The 22,257-nt window shown below is 39.5% G+C and overlaps 1 protein-coding gene across 4 annotated transcripts in view; it reads right to left on the bottom strand.

The window, feature by feature from the left end:
* LOC127005032 (carbohydrate-responsive element-binding protein-like) overlaps window positions 1-22,257 on the bottom strand; it is a 56,051-nt gene that overhangs the window by 30,320 nt on the left and 3,474 nt on the right. The window contains exons 2-5 of one of the 4 annotated variants that reach the window (XM_050873479.1): window positions 22,097-22,164; window positions 12,511-12,633; window positions 10,712-10,765; window positions 3,978-4,140 (exon numbers count right to left, since the gene is read on the bottom strand). In XM_050873479.1, the coding sequence (XP_050729436.1) occupies window positions 3,978-4,140; window positions 10,712-10,765; window positions 12,511-12,633; window positions 22,097-22,164 (408 nt within the window). Of the gene's footprint in view, window positions 1-3,977; window positions 4,141-5,574; window positions 5,649-10,711; window positions 10,766-12,510; window positions 12,634-22,096; window positions 22,165-22,257 lie in introns of those variants that run through there. The other 3 variants (XM_050873477.1, XM_050873480.1, XM_050873481.1) reach the window with 3 other exon arrangements.

The following is a 22,257-nucleotide window of genomic DNA, read 5'->3' as shown; positions in this document are numbered from 1 at the left end:
CCCATAACAAGAACAACAAAAACTACAACAATTCCACCACCACCACCAGCATCACCACCACCACCACTACCACCACCACCACCAATAACAATAACAAGGATAATTTCACCACCACCATCGCTAACACCACCACCCAAAAGAACAACAAAAACTACAACAATTCCATCACCACCACCAGCATCACCACCACCACCTACAATAACAATAACAACAAGGATAATTTCACCACCACCACCATTGCTAACACCACCACCCACAAGAACAACAAAAACTACAACGATTCCACCACCACCACCAGTATCACCACCACCACCACTACCACCAATAACAATAACAACAAGGATAATTTCACCACCACCACCATTGCTAACACCACCCCCCACAAGAACAACAAAAACTACAATGATTCCACCATCACCACCACCACCACTACAACCAGCCTTGAACCTACAATCCGAGCTAAAAATAGTTCTACGTTCTCTTCCTTACCCACTCTTATCATTATCATTTATTTTTTTACTTTGTTGCTATGTGTAAATCAAGTTTCGATCTTAACAAATTCTAAACTATTTGTATATATTTTTGGTTTCGTTTTTAGAGTATTCCTGATTTATATTTCTTATCTGTATTTTTTGTGGGTCATTGTTTATATTTTTTTTTCTGCCTGGTATGTTGGTATTCATATTTTCCACTGTTCCTGCAATGCTCTATACTATTCCTATTATACCTTTTCTCGAATCTCTTTTAATGTGTCATTCTTAATTACTGCCATTTCTGTTTTGTTCCTATTCACATGTCTAATTAACCCGGTAGCAGCGACGGGCCAAATTTGTGTCTTTACCGTGTAGGTACCAGCGACGGGCCAAATTTTTCCCATGATATAAACCCCCCAAAACAGATGATGCATAAACTGATCACAAATGCATTGATATATATATTATGTAATGGTTTGCGTGAGTGATGATTTTTTTTTCATTTTTCTCGCTTAGAGGGGCCTGTAAGAAACATGATCCCCGCAGCTACCAGGTTAAACAACTCTTTCCTACTCACCTGCTTCTCATAGTCTCCATAAAGTGCTTTGTAATAAACTTTCAGCCTCTGTAATAATTATGCTTACTACTTTATTGTGTGTGTGTGTATCAGCTACTATTCACCGATTTATTTAACCATTACCATCTACACTCTTGAAGATGTAGTGCCAACTCTTTAAAACTTACTACTCTATCAGTGCATAGGTATACCAATTATCATGAATGAAGAAACTTGGTCTGTCAATAGTTTCCCCTTCACATGTTAAGCATTCCTAAGACAGTTATATATATTTTTAGTAATATGTGAAACTCAGTAAAATTAAAGAAGTTAGATACTGCCTTGATGTAGTTAGATATCTCTAGAAAATATATATAAAAAAAAACTTATTACTGTGTAGTGTTTTGATGTAGAGTTCATCAATTTTCTACCCAAATAAATTCTAATTCTATTTTTTCTATGCAGACTATTCATAATTATAGTCTTGTTGTCTTCATCTTACAGTCTCATTGTTATCTTTCATCTCTATCATTCTTTAAGTGGTCAGTCCTTTATTGTTTTTTTTTTTTTTTTGGCAGGGGGGGTAATCAAGGTGCTTGGGATGATCATAACATATTAGCAAACAAATAACAGCCTAGTAGGAGCAGGCTCAATGGTGTTGCTGTGGTGCTGCCTAACCCTTGGCATATAATTGTTAGGTGCGTGCGTAATATACTTTTTACACCAAAACAAACACACCCAATGATGCTTGTGACCTTTCAAGTGTCTCAAGGTCTTCCTAGTAACACACAAGCATACACGCATATGAACACACACACACATACACACACACACACACACAGTTTTATTTTTTTCCTTATTCATCTAAGCTAAGAACAGAACAACAGGACCCACCCCCTTTTTGTTTGCGTATGGGGGAGGGGCCTATAGGGTTCAGCAAGGAGAAGGTGATGGCAACACTTGACTGCTAAAAACAATGTAAGAATGATGGCATCAATGATGATGATGATGATGATGATGATGACGATGACGATGATGATGATGATAATGGTGATGTGATGATAGCAAATACAATACAACAAACAAGAAAAAAGTCTTAGCTAATACTCGTCATAAAAATACATACGGCCCTTTTCTATCACTAGCTAAGAACCAAACTATAAAAAATATAAATAAATAAGAGGTTTCCATCATCAAACCACTTCTATAATTTCCTCTTCATCTTTATATAGAATAGGTAAGGAAAGCAAGATCTAAAGAGAGTAACAAAATTAAGCCCACAATACACTGTTCTTACGATCCTAAATGTGATCTCTAATGACTCTTTCTGGGCAACTTTCTGAATCCCTTCTTTGTGGCGTAACACTGGCTAAAAGTGTGCTCATGACAGCCAGACCAGATCAAGGACACAAGGACCTGTAATATGAACTGTGAAGGTCAGAGCAAGGCTGTGACCCCCTTACTGTGGCCTTGAGTCATCAGTTTGTGTGCTTGTACTGGTTTGTATGAGAAGGAAAAACAGAGAAAGGTAGAGATAGAGAGAGATAATTACATAGGTGTCCAGACCACACATACTCTTTGGTTCAGATTAGATGTTCTCTTTTTACACCCAAGCTAAACCACAGCAAATAGTTACCAAGATCTCTGCCTTAGAAAATATTAAGATGGAAGAAGTGGCAGGTGAGTTTGTTTTTAAATAATTATATAGAGTAATTGTGTTGCACTGAGCCACTGGGGTTAGAAGCTTATTCCATTCTCATACAGCAACACTGGTGGAAAAGAATTTTGTGCAGTCTATATCTATTTGTTCACACTTTAGCTTAGTGCCATTATTCTTCATTCATGATGTGACACCGATCATGCACAACTTGGATTAATCCATATTCATAAAGCCATCAAGTATTTTGAAACATTCAATCAATTTTCATTTTGTTCGCTTGATTTGCTGCTTCAATGCACTGCAGTGAGAATTTGAGGTTTGATGTGATTTTGACACCATGGTCCTTATTACACTGAATGTTTTTAAAGTTTTACATCGTATATTTCATAATCAATCTTCCTATTTTCAGTTCCAAGTTGAAGGGCATCTCCCAATTATCAGACCAAGCACATGACTAGGATAACCTGTTGCATGCTACAAGTCTTCAAGCACCTCGGGTATTTATCCAGAGCAACTTATATCCCAGTGGCTTTGCATGTTGTACAGCTCTTTGAGAACCATCCCAGAACATTCTGCTTGTTACACTTTACCCACAACCAACAGTACACTTTTCTAAGGTAAAGAATAGTCACAAGGTCATTCATATCTGTAGTATCCCTATGGGATCACATAAGTTCTGAGTGCTTCCTGAAACACACAAACTCAAATGCTATCTTGTAATCAACAGGCTGCAGAAATTTTCTGCAAAAATTCATCCAGGCATTCCATAAGGATGCAAAGTATTAAGATACAGTCAGCTGTTGGCTGCTAAAGAAAAACACAAAAAAATCAAATTTCAAAAGCTTCAGCAAACGACTAAGTTTGCATAAGTAACAGATATGACAACACCTGTTTGCCACACCAAGCAGTGTAATGTAACAATATTTGCTGCAGCCCAGCCAGGCCCCTTCCCTCACCAGACAAGGATGACCAACCATCTAGCTGTCAGGATGCAAGGGGCCAAACAGTCATGCAGCAGAAAGGACTGTATGCCATGCAACCCAAGAATCACTACCTTTGCTCCAACTTTTAATAACTCACTAACTGAGCAAGAAGACAATTCCCTTCATCCTAACCAGTTTTGCTACACCTGAACACAAGCTTGAGATACATTGCCTCTGAGTCAGCCAAAGACCAGTGTTTGAAAAGCTTAACTCAACAAACAAATTATAATGATGATGTATGAAATAATACCAACACACTTGACAACATAAAGATGATAGCAAGAGAGGACATGAGGGACACCCACCGATCTCCCTTGGGTTGGGGAAGGCAAAGGGCTGCGGCGTGCTCATGAGGGAGGAGAAGAGGACGTCCGTGAAGTCCATGAACTCTGAGAAGTCTCCATCCTCGAGGGAGATGGGCATCCCATAGTTCCTCGTCAGGTCCATGCCATCCAGGTCAAAGAGGTTCTGAAAGAGAGGAGGAAAGTGAGACAAGAGGCGAGAGAATGAAAGTTTCCTGTGTTTCTTTACAAAATCCTTCCCCCTTCCACCTCCATCTTATGCTTACTAAAAACTGTTAATTGGTTGTCTAGAAACACTCAGTGACTTCCAAGACATTCAATGACTCCTTAGGTGAAGATAAAACAAAAGAAGAGAATATGATCAGCCATCTATGTTTGATGAGTATAGTAAAATTAATTTCTAAAAGCCATCTTCTCTCTTTACATTTTGTTCTTACAGTAGCAAAGCAAATGTGTATATATTTCAACAGTATGGGAACAGGCCCTATAAACAATATATACTTAGTGATTAAACAATATATAATTATTTCCTTACAATATCCAGTCATTCATCTTCAAAAGTAAACCAACATATTAAAGGATAACCAATTGATTCATGAAGCACCCAATTAGTCAACAAATAAAATCAATCCTTGTGAGTAGGGAAGGGCCAGCTGATCTTTAGTCTCACACGTAAATGTTCATCACAATACCACCATGCCTTGCACTCCACTTACACCAATCAGCTCTCGGGGAATGGATATACATTACAGTGGGGAGGAATGCTTGTACGTTCCTCCTTGTTTAATACCACACTTTATATTTTTTTTCTTTTTAATGCAGCAGACAGGGTTAGTGAAAATATACATAATGCACCTGCAAAAAAAATCAGACAGACACAAAATTTTGGGATGAAATAAAGAAGGAACGCACATTCACACACGCACGCACGCACACACGCACACACACACACACACACACACTCGAACAGATACAGATAACAGAGCAGAGCAAGATCAACAACAGAAATAAATAAAGGATAATGATGACATTATAATAACAGAATAATAGAGAAATGATGAACGAGGCAGTGAGTGAATGTGGCAAAAGTCAAAAGGAAATGTGTGAATGAAAGTGAGTGAGTACTAAAAATGAGGGAGTAAATAAATGTAACTTGATGAGTGAAAGAAAATGATAAATAGATTAGTGTGAAGAAATAAATGACAATAATAAAAGTGAATGAATATGATGAATGAATAAGTTTAGGAGCAAAATGTAAAAAAAAAAAAAAAAAAAAAAAAAATGAAGGAGTGGAGGAGTGAATACCTAATGGTGAATGAATATGATGAAAGCATGAAATAAATAAATGAGTAAGATTAAAAGTAAAAGAATTAAAAGGGCAAAATGTAAACAAAAAATGACTGAGTGAATGAATTAATGCAATGCATGAGGGAAATGACTAAATGAATAAATATATGAATGAACAAAATACAACAGTGCACACACATACAAGCGCTTTAAACCCACATGAACAAATAAAAAACATAGACACGCATAACACAACAACTGCATCGCACACCAACACACTCGCGCGCACACACACACCTTACACAGTACGTACATACATACAGGATGTTTATGATGGCCTTGACCTTGGCCCTCACTGCCCTCAGGTGTGCAGTCGTTAGGGCCAGGCTGCAAAGTGTCCACCATTACTCAGGTATACAATGACCCACCTGAGCACATGCTTCGTTAGGGGCCGGTCCACCTCACCAACCCAAAAAATGGTGTTTCATGAAGGCATCTGTTTTGTTCACTATCATTTTTACTTGCCCTTTTCACTCATCATTAAATCACTTGTCCCATTCATTATCATTTCAACCTGCCCTCTCCACTTTTTCCCTTATTAAAACACTTGTCCTATTCACTCTCATTTCAACCTGACCTCTTCACTTTTTCCCTTATCATTAAAACACCTGTCCCATTCACTATCATTTTAACCTGACCTCTTCACTTTTTCCCTTATCATTAAAACACCTGTCCCATTCACTCTCATTTCAACCTGCCCTCTCCACTTTTTCCCTTATCATTAAATCACCTGTCCCATTCACTCTCATTTCAACCTGCCCTCTCCACTTTTTCCCTTATCATTAAATCACCTGTCCCATTCACTATCATTTCAACCTGCCCTCTTCACTTTTTCCCTTATCATTAAAACACGTCTCTTTCACTATCATTAAAGCACCTGCCCCCTCACAATTATTGAGACACCTGCCCCCTTCACTATCATCCATTCTATACCCTTCACTATACACATCATTCTAGCTATTGACAAACACAAGGCTTAGAACATGGCAAGTCTCGGTCAGGATTTACTTTAGATTAAGGTAGAATATGTTGTCTTGATGTTTTTTGCTCACTGGGAATAAACAATGCAATCAGATATACTTTCTTCACCAACACATTATAACTGCTTGATAATTACCAGAAACTTAATGGTGGAACTTCTCTTCATGTTCTCACGGGAAGCAGGTTAGAGGTAAAAGAACGAGAGTGGTACCATGTAGTGAGCTTTGTTTTCTCTGAGCTGATGGAGTAGACTATAATACCATCAATTTTTTTTTTTTTTTTTTTTTTTTTTTTTTACAGCAAAGGAGACAGCACAAGGGCACAAAAAAAAAGGAAACGACAATAAAAAAAAGCCCGCTACTCGCTGCTCCAAACCATAATAATACATAACATAAAACATAATACTCTGAGGTCACTATAATGCAACATACAATACCCTGATTTGTTATTCTCTTCATTGCTATGTCAACCTTCTCCCAAATGTCACTCTGCTTACCATTACATTTACAAGTTAACTATTTCCACTTTTTGACCCAGTTAGGTTAGGAAGAATTAGTGATAAAATGAGCATAACTCCCTCAAAGTCACATCCATTATGCAGTAGAGTTTATGCTTAGGAAAGGCTTTCTCTTCCATGCCTCACACGGAGGAAGGAAAGGGTTGGCAGGGGCAGTTATGGTGATGATGAGGTAAGGTGCCCCCTCCAAGACTGATGCTAGCATAGGAAGTAAGGTAGGAAGGTAAGAAGGAAGGAAGGAAGCTGAAAGACATATTAGGTATACAAGCTGGGTGGTTTTCCAAGCGTGGTCACCTCAAATCGGAGGGAGATCACGAGTATAGCAAAGGAGAAGGAAGTGCTTGCCTTCCCGCAGGCAATATAAATAAGTATGAGTAAAAGTATGAGGGCCAATTAAGGTATCAAGGCATCGTAATTTTTGTTTTCACGTAATTCAGTAATAATTATCAAGGATTGGCAGGTTGATAATCAGACAGGAAATTGTAAAGCAACTTAGGATGTGCTTCATGGGGACTTTGAATCCCCATGAGGAGTCTTATCACCAGTGCTGGCGTGTGTGGTGCTGACGTGAGGTGTGACCGTGTGAGTCAACAGCTTTCATTATCAAGAGATCCTGATCCTGATCCTGATCCTGATCCCTCTGAGCCTGGCAGGACATGTATCAGCAGGTGCAGCAGGTCACCCTCCACACAGGTCAACAACACGCCACTCACTGCACACTGGCAAAGGTCACACAACACGGGCCACGCAAGGTTTATTTGCTGCACCATTTCAATCAATCCATCAGGAAAACATTCTTATAATAAATTGAGCTGAGGAATAAAAGTTAAATATGTCAGAAAAATTAAGAGGGTTGACTGATTGGTTCTGTGGGTCATTCAGTCACATTTATCAGTCTTTACTCTGACATTGTTTCACTTTCATACCTCAGACAAATTTTCCTTTTTTTTTCTGATACGAGAACTAATTAGAGTGGTCCTCACAACTGATATATGTCACCAGCACCCGAAACACTGGCTTGCTCCACTGCCAACACTGCGGAAAGGTTCAGGCAGAGGGCAGGAGTAATCATAAAGGTGTGCAGGACAAGCAGGGTTGATGCCATGTCCCAGTGGGTTGAATCAGGGCTCAGCCACCCGCACAGAACACAGGACATTCACAAGGACTTCCCACATTCAGTAATCTCAAAATCATTTACAATTTAGCTTAACATTATTCTATATTCTCTGTATGCTGCTAATGCCATTCTTACCTATCTATATTTTTACAGACTATATTATTAATCTAACAGTCTCAAATTGTATCACATCTCATCATACAATTCTTTAACCCAGTAGCTGCGGGGACTATGTTTCTTTAAGGCCCCTCTAAGCGAGAAAAATGAGAAAAAATCATCACTCACGCAAACCATTTCATAATATGTATCAACGTATTTGTTATCAGTTTATACATCATCTATTTTTGGGGGTCTTTATCATGGCACAAATTTGGCCTGTCGCTGGTATACGGTAAAGCCACAAATTTGGTCCGTCGCTGCTAACGGGTTAAACCTCATTTTTCATAAACACAACTTCATTTGGTAAAGTAGGTATTACAGAAGAGATTTTTTTTTTTTTTTTTTTTTTTTTTTTTTTTTTTTACAGTAAAGGAAGCAACTCGAGGGCAACAAAAAGAAAGTGTAGAATAAAAAAGCCCACTAATCGCTGCTCCTATAAAAGAGGAAACTAAAGAGCAGCCAAAAGACAGGTCAACTTCGGGTGGAGAGGTGTCTTGATGCACTCGTCTTAAATGAGATCAAGTTATATCTATTAATCTTACAGCAATGGTTGGCTCAGTTCAAACCAATGACTCAAGTGTTTTGGCCTTGTGGAAACGTCACCAAATACCAAGTGCCAGACTATCCTCAGAGATTAGGTATGTGACAAATTACAGAGACTACTCACTCATCATCCATCAAACTCCCACTGATAATATTTTTCTCTCTTCGAATGTCTACATAACGTCTCACATTCCCTAAGACTACCAAGATAACATTTCTCGCACTAAACTGATAATTGATAAGTACTGACTTCTCTCCTAAGAACTACATATTAACCCTTAGACGATGATGGAACTATATATAGACAGTCCAAAATTCAGTCAAGATAATCAGATAGGAAATATAACAACACTTCCAGATTGGGGTAGAATTTATACATACACGATAGTTAACCCGTTAGCAGCGACGGGCCAATTTTGTGGCTTTACCATGTACCAGCTTGAGTGATGATTTTTTCTCATTTTTCTCGCTTTAAGAAACATGGTCCCCACAGCTACCGGGTTAAAACATCTATTATGGGCTTAACTATATTTATGCTACGGTCCTAAGGTCGGCAGTGACTATAGGCAATTCAGTTTGGGGGAGCTAATCTGCCGCTATCTAAGGGTCAATCATATATACATTCTCTTTATTACACAACTCCTTATGTATTCTCTTGTTGATTTGTTTTGCTGTTAACTTTCGACCACAGCCTTAGAATCAATTTGGCAACACATGACCACAACATAATAATCACAAATACATTCTCTTTGTCACATGAATTTTTGACCGCAGCATAAGAATCAATTTGGCAGCACTGACGAACTTATGATCATCCTGTATGTGTGTACGATTTGTGCACTCACACACATATATACACACATACACACACACACACATGCCACACATACACTCTTATCATGGACACATCAATTGGAAGTCCACACAAATAATGACAAACAAACATGAAACAATCAAAACAGAGGGAGCGGCAGCATCAACAGCGGCACTCCATTCATAAAAAAATTTAAAAAAAAATAAATAAATAAAAAAAATGAAAACAAACATGAAAAAAAAAAAAAAAGTTCACACCATACACAAAATTAATCAAAGTGCAACCTGGCATAACGAACCAACATACAAAATAAAATAAAGCATAAACAAAGACAAATCAGTATTAAAATCAAACGGCAAGATGAGAAAAGCAACAACAGCGAATGGATGATATTATTGATTAACGGACGTGGCGGGAAACAGCGAGGAGGAGAGGAGTGAAGGAATAAAAGGTGACATAAATAAGAGGGTATAGGGAAGTAATACATATAATGAATGAAAGGAGATACGACAAAGAGGAATAAGGAAGTATAAAGAATGAAAGGCTGCATGAAAGAAGTGGTAAGGAGTGACAAGGAAGGGAGGGGAAAGAATGAGAGGGAATAAGGAAACATAAGGAAGGAGGAAAGTTTTGGTAGGTTTCGTTTAGTCGGCGCAACATCTGTGGTCATATGCCGCATAAGGAAGGAGGAGGAAGAAGAGCAAGAACAAAAACCAACACGATAACACAATATACAATAGCACGGAGAAACAAGAGAAAAATAACAAGAAAGAATATGAAAGACAGAACTAAGGAAACAAAAGGAAGAAACGAATAAGCAAGAAGAGGAAGATCATAAACCAACAAGATGATACAGAATACAATATTATGAAAAAAACAAGAGATATGGCAAGGAAAAACAAGGAAAACATAATATAGTACAGCTGCAAACAAGGAGGCAAGGGAATGAGGGCCAAGAAGGTAGGAAGTGAAGTGAAGCAAGAAAATCAAAAGGAAAAGGGAAGAAAGTGAAATGGGAGGATACAGTAAGGAATGAAAATAAGGTGATAAAAAAAGAAAAGAAATGGGAAAAAGGGGTGAGGGATGAAAATGAAGAGATATGGAAATACAGGTGACAGTGAAAAGACAGAGGGAAGGGAGGAAGAACTGAAGTGAGGTAATTTAAGGGAAAGAGCAGTATGGGGTGCTGGCGGGTCCGTGGGCAAGCTAAGGGCAAAAAGTGGGCAAAATAAAGGGTTCACGCCACACCTTTTCTTTACCTTCTTGGGGGGTTCTACTAAGCAAATTGATTCTTTCTTCGATTGTCTTCCTGACTGCAAAGTGAACAACAAACAGTTACAGCGATGAGGACAAGGATGACAGGATTAAAAAGGAAAAGGGAAAAATTAATAATGGATGTTTGTTGACCATCTTTGGAATGCTAAAAAGTTACTACAAAAAAGTTCCAGAAATCATTGTGCTACTACTGAGAAAAACTATAGATTGTTAACTAAAGACCCAAGGCATGATTTTAGGTCTTGCTTAACTTTTGGCATATTCTTGATGTCCACAAAAGAATGCCAGAAATAAAAACTACTTAATGATGTCCCATATAGATAAATTAATGAGAAATAATAATGAACTATATATTAGAGATAATAATTCCCAAGTGAGAGGAAACTATATTACTTTATACTACTGAGGAAGAAGTAAAATAAGGGATAGGGGGTTGTGGAGAATGAGGGAATACCTTTTAGAGTTTGGTACTTATATACTGACGGTGGAGTGGTGGAGGGTAAGGATTTATTGGGTTTTATGTTGTCAAAGGTTTGGAGTTGGCAAGAGGAGAGATGGAGGAGGAGGGAGGAGAAAAGGTGAATCGAGGAGAAAGAAGATCGTCAAAAGTGGAAGAAACTCATAAGCCATCCAACCCTATGAGGGAAAATATGGACATTACAAAAAAAAGATGATGAAGATGAGGAGAAAGACAGAGGAGGAGGGAGGAGAAAATGAGAATGCAGGAAAAAGGAGGAGGAGATCATCAAGAGTGGGAGAGACTCATAACCCATCCAACCCCATAAAGGATAATATGGACGTTAAACAAATAGGAGAAGATGTAGATGAGGAGAAAGGAATGACAGGTGGTGAGGGTGAGAACAAGGATGAAGTGATGTCAATGAGGAAAGAAAGACCACAAATCCCTGCCCAGTGAAGGTCCAACTATCTCCAGACCAAAAGATTAATGTTGGGTATTGCAAATGTATGGAAGGGATTGGAGGAATGGGACGGGAATGAGAGGAAATGGAGGAGGTATAGCAGGAACAGTGACCGTATAATTATGAGAGTTGGAAAAAGGTGAAGAAAAAAAGAAGAGGAAAAGAAGAATGAGAAGAGGAAAAGATTTGCATGACATGGTGAACAAAGAGGATGGTGTAGAAGATGAAATAGTAAAATAAACCCAGGAACAACAACAAAAAAAAGAGAATAAACAGGAAAGAAATGAAGAAGCTTAAGGCGGTAGAATCAAAAGAAGATGAAAACGAGAACGAGAAGAAGAAGGGTTGCATGACATAATGAACAAAGAGGATGGGGTAGAAGATGAAACAGTAAAATAAACCCATGAATAAGAAAGAGAGAAAAAGAAACAAGAAAAAAACGAAGATAGAGGCGGTAGAATCAAGGGAAGATGAATAGGAGAACGAGAAGAAGAAGGGTTGCATGACATAATGAACAAAGTGGATGGGATAGAAGATGAAATAGTAAAATAAACCCATGAACAAGAAAAAAAGAGAAAGAAACGAAGATAGGGACAGCAGAATCAAAGGAAGAAAAAAAGGGGGGGGGAGGATCAAGTGAAAATAAGAAAAGAAACAATAGCTAAGAGAAAAGTAAAAAAAAATAGAAAAGAAAGAGGCTGTGGAAACAACAACAAAAAAAAAAAAAGAGGTGGTCCTGTGAAAAATAAAGTTAGATGGAAAGAAGGAAAGAAAAACATGGTCAGGTCAGCTGGAAAAGAAGTAACGTAGACAATAAAGGTGTTTAGATATCTGATTAGTCTGAGGTGGTCACAGGAACTAACCGAATCATTCTCGAGGGTGGTCTTGCCGCAGATTTTGTTCCGGTAGTATATCCTCCACTTCTTGTACTCTGCCATCACCGCCTCCATCTGCCTCTTCCAGTACTTCCCTTCCAGCACAATGGCCTGCAAGAACGAAGGGAATGAGAACAGGGAAAGGATTATGGATGACTGGAAGAGAAAAGAGCATAATGGTACAAAAAGTGAGGTAATGAGAATGGATGATTGGAAAAAAAGAACAGAATGGAGGAGAAAACGAGAACGGTAAGAACAAGGAAAAGCAGAATGGATGAGAAAACGAGGAGGACAGTAAGAACAAGGAAATGATTATATTGGAAGACTGGAAAGAAGAGAGCATAATGGTACAAAAAGTGAGGTAATGAGTGTCAGGTGGAAACAGACAGGGTTGTTATGATTTAAACCAAATTATTTAAATCATATATTTTTTATTGATTTTAATCAGAGAATGAAAATAGTAATTTCAATTTTAAACCAAATTATTTAAATTATAGTATTTTTATTGATTTTCATCAGAGAATAAAAATAATCATTTCAATCATGATGAGTTTTTACTAATAAGCTCATAAATTTCTTATTCCATTGAACTTAATAAATCCCAAAACAGAATAGAGAACATAATAATGACATATATAATAAACAATAATCCGGGAATGGTGACAACAGGGAATAGTAATGGTGGTGGAGATGGAATAGAATCATAATAACATAATGGTATGAAGAATAAAAGTGGTAAGAACAGGGAACAATTGTGATGGTAATGGAAAAGATTAGTGTTCTTTCCTTTGTTTATAGAATAGAAAATAACATAATGGTATGAAGAATAAAAGGATGGTAAGAACAGGGACTAATTGTGATGGTAATGGAAAAGATTAGTGTTCTTTCCTTTGTTTATAGAATAGAAAATAACATAATGGTATGAAGAATAAAAGTGTGGTAAGAACACGGAACAATTGTGATGGTAATGGAAAAGATTAGTGTTCTTTCCTTTGTTTATAGAATAGAAAATAACATAATGGTATGAAGAATAAAAGGATGGTAAGAACACGGAACAATTGTGATGGTAATGGAAAAGATTAGTGTTCTTTCCTTTGTTTATAGAATAGAAAATAACATAATGGTATGAAGAATAAAAGTGTGGTAAGAACACGGAACAACTGTGATGGTAATGGAAAAGATTAGTGTTCTTTCCTTTGTTTATAGAATAGAAAATAACATAATGGTATGAAGAATAAAAGGATGGTAAGAACACGGAACAATTGTGATGGTAATGGAAAAGATTAGTGTTCTTTCCTGTCTATAACATTTTTTTCTGTGCTTAGGATACATAATTATAACACGTGTGTCTGGGAGGAAAGCAACTTAAATATCTATCCTTAACAAAATAAGATACAAGCAGCCCCTCTCAAGGCTGGCCCTCGGTAAAGTGAGACTAAAGTAAGGTGAAATAATGCTTGAGCAAGGCCAAAGCAAGGCTGAAGCAAGGCCTGGTCGATCACGGCGATGCACCACATGACAGTAATAGCCCAAACGATTTATGGAGATTACAACACTGAAATATGGCCATCGATCCATTGCATGTCTTGGTGTGTGACTAATGGGAGCTGGGAGGATATGCTTTCTATATTACTTTTAGATACGTATTAAAATGGTCAGTGGTGTAGCCTATACGATATTTAGACAAACATGAGAACATAAGGAGACTAAAAACTGTAAGTATATCAGTAGGCTATCTAGGTAAATATAAATATGAGGAATAGAAATAGGGAGGGTCAAGAATAAAGTGAGGAAGGATAATTAAAAGAAACATGAGAACATAAAAAGACTAACAATGAAGTATATCAGTAGGCTATCTCGATAAATGTAAATATGAGGCTTAGCAATATAAAGGGTGAATAATAGAGTGAGGAAGGATGAAAGGATAAAATAAGAAACTAAAGGTTAAGGTATAGAAAGGAATAAAAGAAAGAACAAGCAAGGAACAATATAGGAAGGAGAAAAGTAAGCAAGAAAGAAAGGGATGAGAAGAGTGAGGAATAAAGAGCGAGGAAGATAATACACACAAATAAAGAATAAAATGAGGAACAAAGAGGAAGAGGTGGAGAGAAACAGAAGAAAGGGAGAAAGAAAGACCAAGGAACAATAACAGAAAGAGAAAAGTAAGCAAGAAAGAGATGGGAAGTGTTAAGTAGCTATAAAGATAATGGACACAAAAAAAAGATAAAATGAGGAACAAAGAGGATGAGGTGGAGAGGATTAGAAGAAAGAATGAGAGCAAAGAACAATATTGGAAAGAGGGAGTGGAATAAAAGAAGGGAGGTCTAGCTAAAAGAGAAGAGGAGAAAGGAAGTAGAGAAGATTAAAAGAAAGCAAAGAACAATACCGGAGAGAGAAACGTAAGCAAGGAATAAACGAAGAGGAAGAAGAAACAGAAGAACCAGAATCAAGAGAGAGAGAGAGAGAGAGAGAGAGAGAGAGAGAGAGGTTCAGAGAATTCCATTACGTCACAGTTGGACAAAGACATTCTGATCCCATCGCGGTGTCGTGGGAAGTGGTGATTAATATTATAGGCCATATTGAAGTTACTTAGGAGGCTGCAAGACCATTATGTTTACACCTGAGAGAGACAGAGAGAGAGAGAGAGAGAGAGAGAGAGAGGGGTGGTATATGAGTCAAAAGCTACCTATTTGACATTTTAATAGTGACGTAAAGGCTAAAGTCAAATGGTACAAGGGAGAGACTGAGAGGAGGAGGAGGAGGAGGAGGAGAAATGAAGAGGAAGAAAACAAAGATACCTAAAATGACTACAACTGTGAAAGAGCTACACTGATATAAAAAAAAATAGAAAAAAAGGATATTATTAATGACACAAACAAGAAAATAACAAAGAATAAAAATGTGATGTGAAATTATTATTGTAAGAACGAAGACTAGGATCGGAGAAAGAAGTGAAGGAGGAAGAAACGAAGGAGGAGGAGGAGGAGGAGGAAAAGAAGGAGGAGCCGAAGGAGGAGTAGGAAAAGAAGGAGGAGCAGGAAAAGGGGTAGGAGGAAAAGAAGGAAGAGCAGGAAACGGAGTAGGAGGAAAAGAAGGAGGAGGAGGAAGAGGAAAAGAAGGAGGAGCAGGAGGAGGAGGAGGAGCAGGAGGAGGAGGAGGAAAAGAAGGAGGAGCAGGAGGAGAAGTAGGAGGAAAAGGAGGAGGAGGAGGAGGAAAAGAAGGAGGAAAGGAAGGAGGAGCACGAAACGGAGTAGGAGGAAAAGAAGGAGGAGGAGGAGGAAGAGGAAAAGAAGGAGGAGCAGGAGGAGGAGGAGGAAAAGAAGGAGGAGCAGGAGGAGAAGGAGTAGGAGGACAAGGAGGAGGAGGGGGAGGAGGATGATCAGAAGGAGGAGCCGAAGGAGTAGGAAAAGAAGGAGGAGCAGGAAAAGGAGTAGGAGGAAAAGAAGGAGGAGCAGGAAACGGAGTAGGAGGAAAAGAAGGAGGAGCAGGAAACGGAGTAGGAGGAAAAGAAGGAGTAGGAGGAGGAAGAGGAAAAGAAGGAGGAGCAGGAGGAGGAGGAGGAAAAGAAGGAGGAGCAGGAGGAGAAGGAGTAGGAGGAAAAGGAGGAGGAGGAGGAGGAGGAAAAGGAGGAGGAGGAAAGGAAGTCGGAGAAGGAAAAAGGAGTAGGAGGAAAAGTAGGAGGAAAAGAAGTAGGAAGAAAAGGAGGAGGAGGAGGCAGAGTAGGCTACGCATTAACACACCAGTCGTAGGCTACAAAACGGGTTAGCTTCCGCGTGTCTGAAGGGTCTACCACTACTACTACCCTCCTCTATCCCTTCCCTTACCTCTTCTACCCATCTTTCCTTGCCCTTCTCTCCCCTACCCCTTCCTCTTCCTTATATTTCTCTCCCAATCCTCTCCTTTTCCCCCCATTCCCCAGGCTTCCATAGACCCCCTGACATCTAGACCCCATCCTCCCCTTCCCTTCCACCACCTTCCTCTCCTTCCCTTTCCCCTTCCCATTCTTCCCTTCAAGGTCACCCAATCTATGGCGACTTAGAAATCAGTGAGGGATAGTTTGTTTATGTAATGTTTTTGTTTTTTTAGGGGCGAGGTTACAAAGGATATGGAAGATTTTTTTGTGGTGACTTGAGAATAGGACTATTTAAGGATTTGTATACCATTAGATTTCTTTAAATTTTCTTTCCTTCACCATTCATCATTATTTTTTTCCTTGTTTTCTGTTTATTCTAATTTTCTTATTTCCTACTTATTCATTCACTTTCATTTCACTCGTCCTTCTCTCCCCTTCCCCTTCCTCTTCCTTATATTTCTCTCCTTTTTCTCTTATCATTTCATTAATTTATTCAGCGAGTTGTGAAGTTTTATTGAATTATTTTCATCATTGCTGAACCTCAACTGGGGCCTGTTACCAGCTTGGCCCGTGAATGCCAACTGCGGCCATGTGGGGCCGTGGGCACGTGATTCGCCTCCCGAACGTCGATCCTGCTCACTGCGTTGTTTCTGTATACATGGCAACCCTGAGTGGAGGAGGAGACCAAGGGGACGCCCACGCAACTCATGACTGGGGCAAGTCGATCGATCCTGCCGGGAGGGACTTGGTCACTTGAGATGGATAGGGCAGTTCTTCTTCTTCTTTTGACCTGTAATGCTTTGTACTGCTTCTTAGGTCCTCCTCCTCTCGTTCCTCCCTTCTTCTTATTCACACACCTTCCTTGTCAGTGTTACGTAATTTTCTAAACTGAAATAAAGTCACTTATCTTCACTTATTCAGACATTTGTGCCCTTTTTCCCAGCACTGCGCGAGGAACACTTTTGCCAACTTTACCATTCTTCTCTCCGTTTCCTTTTTGCGTGGGAGCTTGTTCGGAGGGGAGAGTGAGTGAAGCGACGCACCCCAGATGTATGCTCCTCATTAGTTAAAAATTTGCTGTCTGCCTTACCATGATAAAAACAGTGGATAGCCTAGCATAACGTAGCCAGTATATCCTACACTCATTCAATTTATTTCATTTTTTTCTCCTTTCATATTCTAATTATATTGTTCAGGGAATTTCATGGTTCTATTAGATTTTTATCATTACTATTCCCCTTACCAGAAAAAAAACTTTCATTTTTTCTTCTTTTTTCTCCTTTCATTTTCTTATTATATTGTACAGTGAGTTTCAGGGATTTAATATATTTCTGTCATTACTATTTCCCTTACCAGAAAAAAAATAGTGAACAGTCTAGCATAATGGAGCCACACTATCCCAACCAAGCCTACTTAGAATTCAAGGCTACACGAGGGTTACTCAACACCCAAACTGAATACATTATGAACCACTCTTAAAATGATGCTTTGTAATTCTGAGGAAGCGCTGCACAGCCCACCTCAGCCTAGTTCAGCGCGACGTTGCCAGATAATCCTCAAACCACCATATTCTCTGGTTTATGACTCAAGACTACTGCAAACAAACAACAACAATTACCGATTTTGACGATAACCATAAATTAGTCGTTATCGGGGTGAGAATGACGTTTTTTTTTTTTGTTGTTGTTGTTGTTGGAAATCGGCAAATAGAAGAGACTGAGTACAACAATCTGGCAACGTTGGTTCAGCGTATCACTGCCTAGCTCAGCCTGACGCAGCCTGACCGCCACTTCCTCCAATGTCCTGTTCGCCTTTTTAATTAAAGTTTTTGTTAAGTCTGAGGACAAGCCACCTTATATAGTCTGGGTTATAAAGTCTCTGTGGTCTGAACATCTATGTAAATCTATGTAAATACACTACCCAAGCCTACTGTAGTTACTATTACTGGTTATACGTATACTGAACATCTATGTAAATCTATGTAAATACACTACCCAAGCCTACTGAAGTTATTACTGGTAATACATATACACTGAACATCTATGTTAATCGATGTAATTACACTACCGTAGCCTACTGTACTTGGTATGCCTGACGTCACGTATACAAAAACATGGACTGAATACAGTAGACTATAAATACGCTAACTTGTCTGTTCTGATACGAAAGATACGCAATTTCTACACAAATTATTATACGTATAGGGACGATAAGGAATCTCAGACGCGATAGCATGACGTGAATGCGATATGACCACGCTATTTTTTCGTTCTAATAGGAAATATACGCTGTTTAGCATACGCCTTAGGGATTGGGCAGTGTGACGGAGATCAGCACTGGGGCCACGCGCATTTATACCGTATTCCGATAACATTACCTAGCTAACTTAACCTTTTGGGATTGTATGGTATATAGTATGCGCTAGGAAGCAGGAGAGTATAACGATTTTACATACACATACAATGAAGATAAGTTATGGTAAAGAGGGTTATAGTTAGATAGATCGAGACAAATAGATAGATAGATGAAGGGAAGATTAGTGGAATAGAAAATAAAAAAAGGAATAGACAGGAGAAAGAAAGGTTAGTGCAGTAAGAAACAAGGGAAGAAGAAAGGAAGGAAGAATGAAAAGAAACAAAGGCTAAATAAAAGGGAAAGAAGAATGGAGGAAAGAGAAGGAAAATAATAAAAACGGAGTAAAAACCGAGGAAACGAAAGGAAACAAAGGTGAGGGCCTAAAAAGCGAGCACAAAAAAACAAAAAAAACAAACAAACAGGAGTGAGGTGAACGACTCAACAGCAGCAGTGTGTGTGTGGGGGGGGGAGGGGGGGGGGGCTGAGTTCAAAGCAGGCAGGTGTTTCTGTATACAGGTGTGTGCTGATGACGTGGCCTAACAGGTGTATGGGAGAGAGGGAGGAAAGGGGAGGCTGGGAGGGGCGGTAGGAAGGGAAAGAAAGGAAGGGAAGGACAAAAGGGAATGCTTGGAGGGAAAGAAGAGAGGATGGAAGGAAGGGTTTGGAGGGAGAGAAAAAATAATAAGTTGAAAGGAAGTTAAGGAGGAAAAGAAAGAAGGAATATAAGAAAAACGTGTATGGGAAAGAAAGAAGGGAGGAGGTAACCGTAGAGAGGAAGGAAAGGAAGGGAGGGAGATAGGGGAGAAAGGAGGAAGAAAGGGACAGGAAGTTAACGTAAGGGAGAGGGAAGAGGAGATAACGAAAGGCATGGAAGGGAGAAGGAAAGGAAGGAAGAGGAGGAAGGAGATAACGGAAGGAGGGTAGAGAAAGAAAAGGAGGAAGGGGAGGAGGAGGCAAATTAGGGAATGAAAGAAAGGGAGAAGGAAAGAAGAAAGGAAGGAAGAGGAGGAAAGCAAGCAAGCAATAAGTAACGGAAGGGAGAGGAGAGGTGAGGAGGAGGGAGGAAAAGGAGGGAGGGAGGGGGGGAGGGGTGGAGGTAAGAGCCGCACACCTCCAGCTGATGTTGAAGGGAACCAATAGGAAGAGAGAACAGCCTTCCCGCCCGCACCCGCCCCCCGCTCCACCCCGCTTCCCGCCTCACACCCTCTCTCTCTCTCAAATGCCATAAGCACCACAAACATTCGATTTTTGGAACATTACGCACTTCTCTCTCTCTCTCTCTCTCTGGGTGTGGTCGCGTGTTTTATTAGGTTTACTGCGTCTCTCTCTCTCTGATGATGATGATGATTTGCTTTGTGTTGCTGTTGTTTTTCTTGTTCTTATTTGTCTTGTTTTGAGAAAGTAAAAAAAAAAATGTTATTTATAAACATGCATCGCTATACGCCTCCTCCTCCTCCTCCTCCTCCTTGTCATATTTCTCTTCCTGCTTCTGGTCTTTATTTTTATCTTCCTTATCTCTTCAAGAACAATTTCCTCTTCCTCATTCTCATGGTAAGGGTGATGGAGGTGTTTTATATAACATCATGATGCTCCTCTTCCTCCATTATCTTCCTTCAATAAGTATTTCAATTGATGTTAAGATTACTTTTTTTTATGATAGTGGTATTATTAGATTTTCGTCTCAACCCGTCCTCCTTATTATCCCTTTTCTAACTTTCTTTCCCTTTCTTTTTCTTCTTTTTCTTTCATAGTCAAGATTAGGTAGGATAAAACTGCTACTTGTTCTTATTCTTTCTTCTTCGTTCTTTCTTTCTTTCTTTCTTTCTTTCTTGCTTTTCTCTCCTTCTTCTTCTTCTTCTTCTCCTTTCTCTCTTACAGTTAGGATGAACCTGCAACTCGTTCTTCTTTCTTTTTCTCTTTTTTCTCTCCTTTCTCTCTAACAGTTAGGATAGAGCTGCAACTCACTCACCCACCCAGAGAGAGAGAGAGAGAGAGAGAGAGAGAGAGAGAGAGTAACCTATCCAGTCTCCAACCACAATCCGGTTCTAAAGTACGCTAAATTACCCTCTCTCTCTCTCTCTCTCTCTCTCCATTCTTGGTATTCAGCACTTTTAAGCGAACGCCAAGCTATCCTCCTCCTCCTCCTCCTCTTCTTCCTCCTCCTCTCCTCTTATATAAACAATCCCTCCACACCTCCCTTACCATATCTTATCTTTTCTCTTCCCCTTCTTTCTTTCCTCCCTCCCTCCACTCTTACGGTATCAGGGAGGAGGAGGAGGAGGAGGAGGGGCCACGTGAAGAGCAAGTCACGTGTTGAGCCCCAAAAAAACGACCTTGAAGTTGCTAAAATCCTCCTCCTCCTCCTCCCCCTCCTCCTCCTCCACCTCCTCTTCCTCCCTTTACATGCCAGAAGTTCATTATTAGCACCGTCAGGATATTTGGAGAGAAAGGAGGGAAGGAAAGGAAAGGGGAGAGGTAAGGAAGGAATGGGGAGGGAAGAGAGGGGAATATTGGAGAGGAGGGATGGGTATGGAAGGAAGGGGAGAGGAAGGGAAGGGATAGGAGAGGGGGGAAAGGAAGGGAGGGAAGAGAGAGGGAGAGGAAGGGAGAAGGTAAACGAGGGAAGGGGAGGAATGGGGAGAGGGAATGGGGAGATAAGGGAAGGGGAGGGAATGGTAGGGAGGGACAGGTGGAAATGGGATGTGATTCTCCCTTCATACGCTCTCTCTCTCTCTCTCTTATGCAACATCCTGATCATGTCAAGTATGAAATAAGGATGGAAACTCTCTCTCTCTCTCTCTCTCTCTCTCTCTCTCTCTCTCTCTCTCTCAAATTAAACGATAAAATCAAAACATTAAAAGAAAACGTTGCTAAACAAAATCGGACGAAAGAAAACGGGAAGAGGTTTGATGTGGGGTCCATCGTCACTGATTGCGTCACCCACTAAATGCGTCGCCGAGGGGGAGGAGGAAAGAGGAGAGCGATTTGAATGACCTTGTGGTTGGTTGAGTCGAGTACTGCTTCTCTCTCTCTCTCTCTCGGATTATGAAGTGGATTTTTTTGTTACATCTATTTTACCTTTTTTCCTTTATTTTTTCTTTGCCCCTTCCCATTCTCTCTCTCTCTCTCTCTCTCTCTCTCTCTCTCTCTCTCTCTCTCTCTCTCTCTCTCTCTCTCTCTCGTTATTTTTTCCTTCACTTCCACCAATATTTTCCATTTTTTTATTTTCTTGATTACTTGTCATTCGAAATTCCACACCTTTCTCTCTCTCTCTCTCTCTCTCTCTCTCTCTCTCTCTCGTCTTGATTGTGATGTGGATATTTTTCACTTTTTTTCTTTCTTATCCCCCCTCTCTCTCTCTCTCACCTCGGGTTTGTTGTGGATGTCGACGTCCAACGCGAATTGGCACACAGTCATCCTTTTCTTCCGGATGACTGAAAAAGAAAAAAAAAGTAATTAAATACATACAGATAAATAAACCATCAATATATTATCTTTTATTTCTCATTTATATACAGCAAAGGCTA

The sequence above is a fragment of the Eriocheir sinensis genome, chromosome 29, assembly GCF_024679095.1.
Source record: "Eriocheir sinensis breed Jianghai 21 chromosome 29, ASM2467909v1, whole genome shotgun sequence".
Lineage (NCBI taxonomy): Eukaryota > Metazoa > Arthropoda > Malacostraca > Decapoda > Varunidae > Eriocheir > Eriocheir sinensis.
Note: the sequence above shows the minus strand (reverse complement) of the source record. Positions and strands in the feature narration are given on the sequence as shown.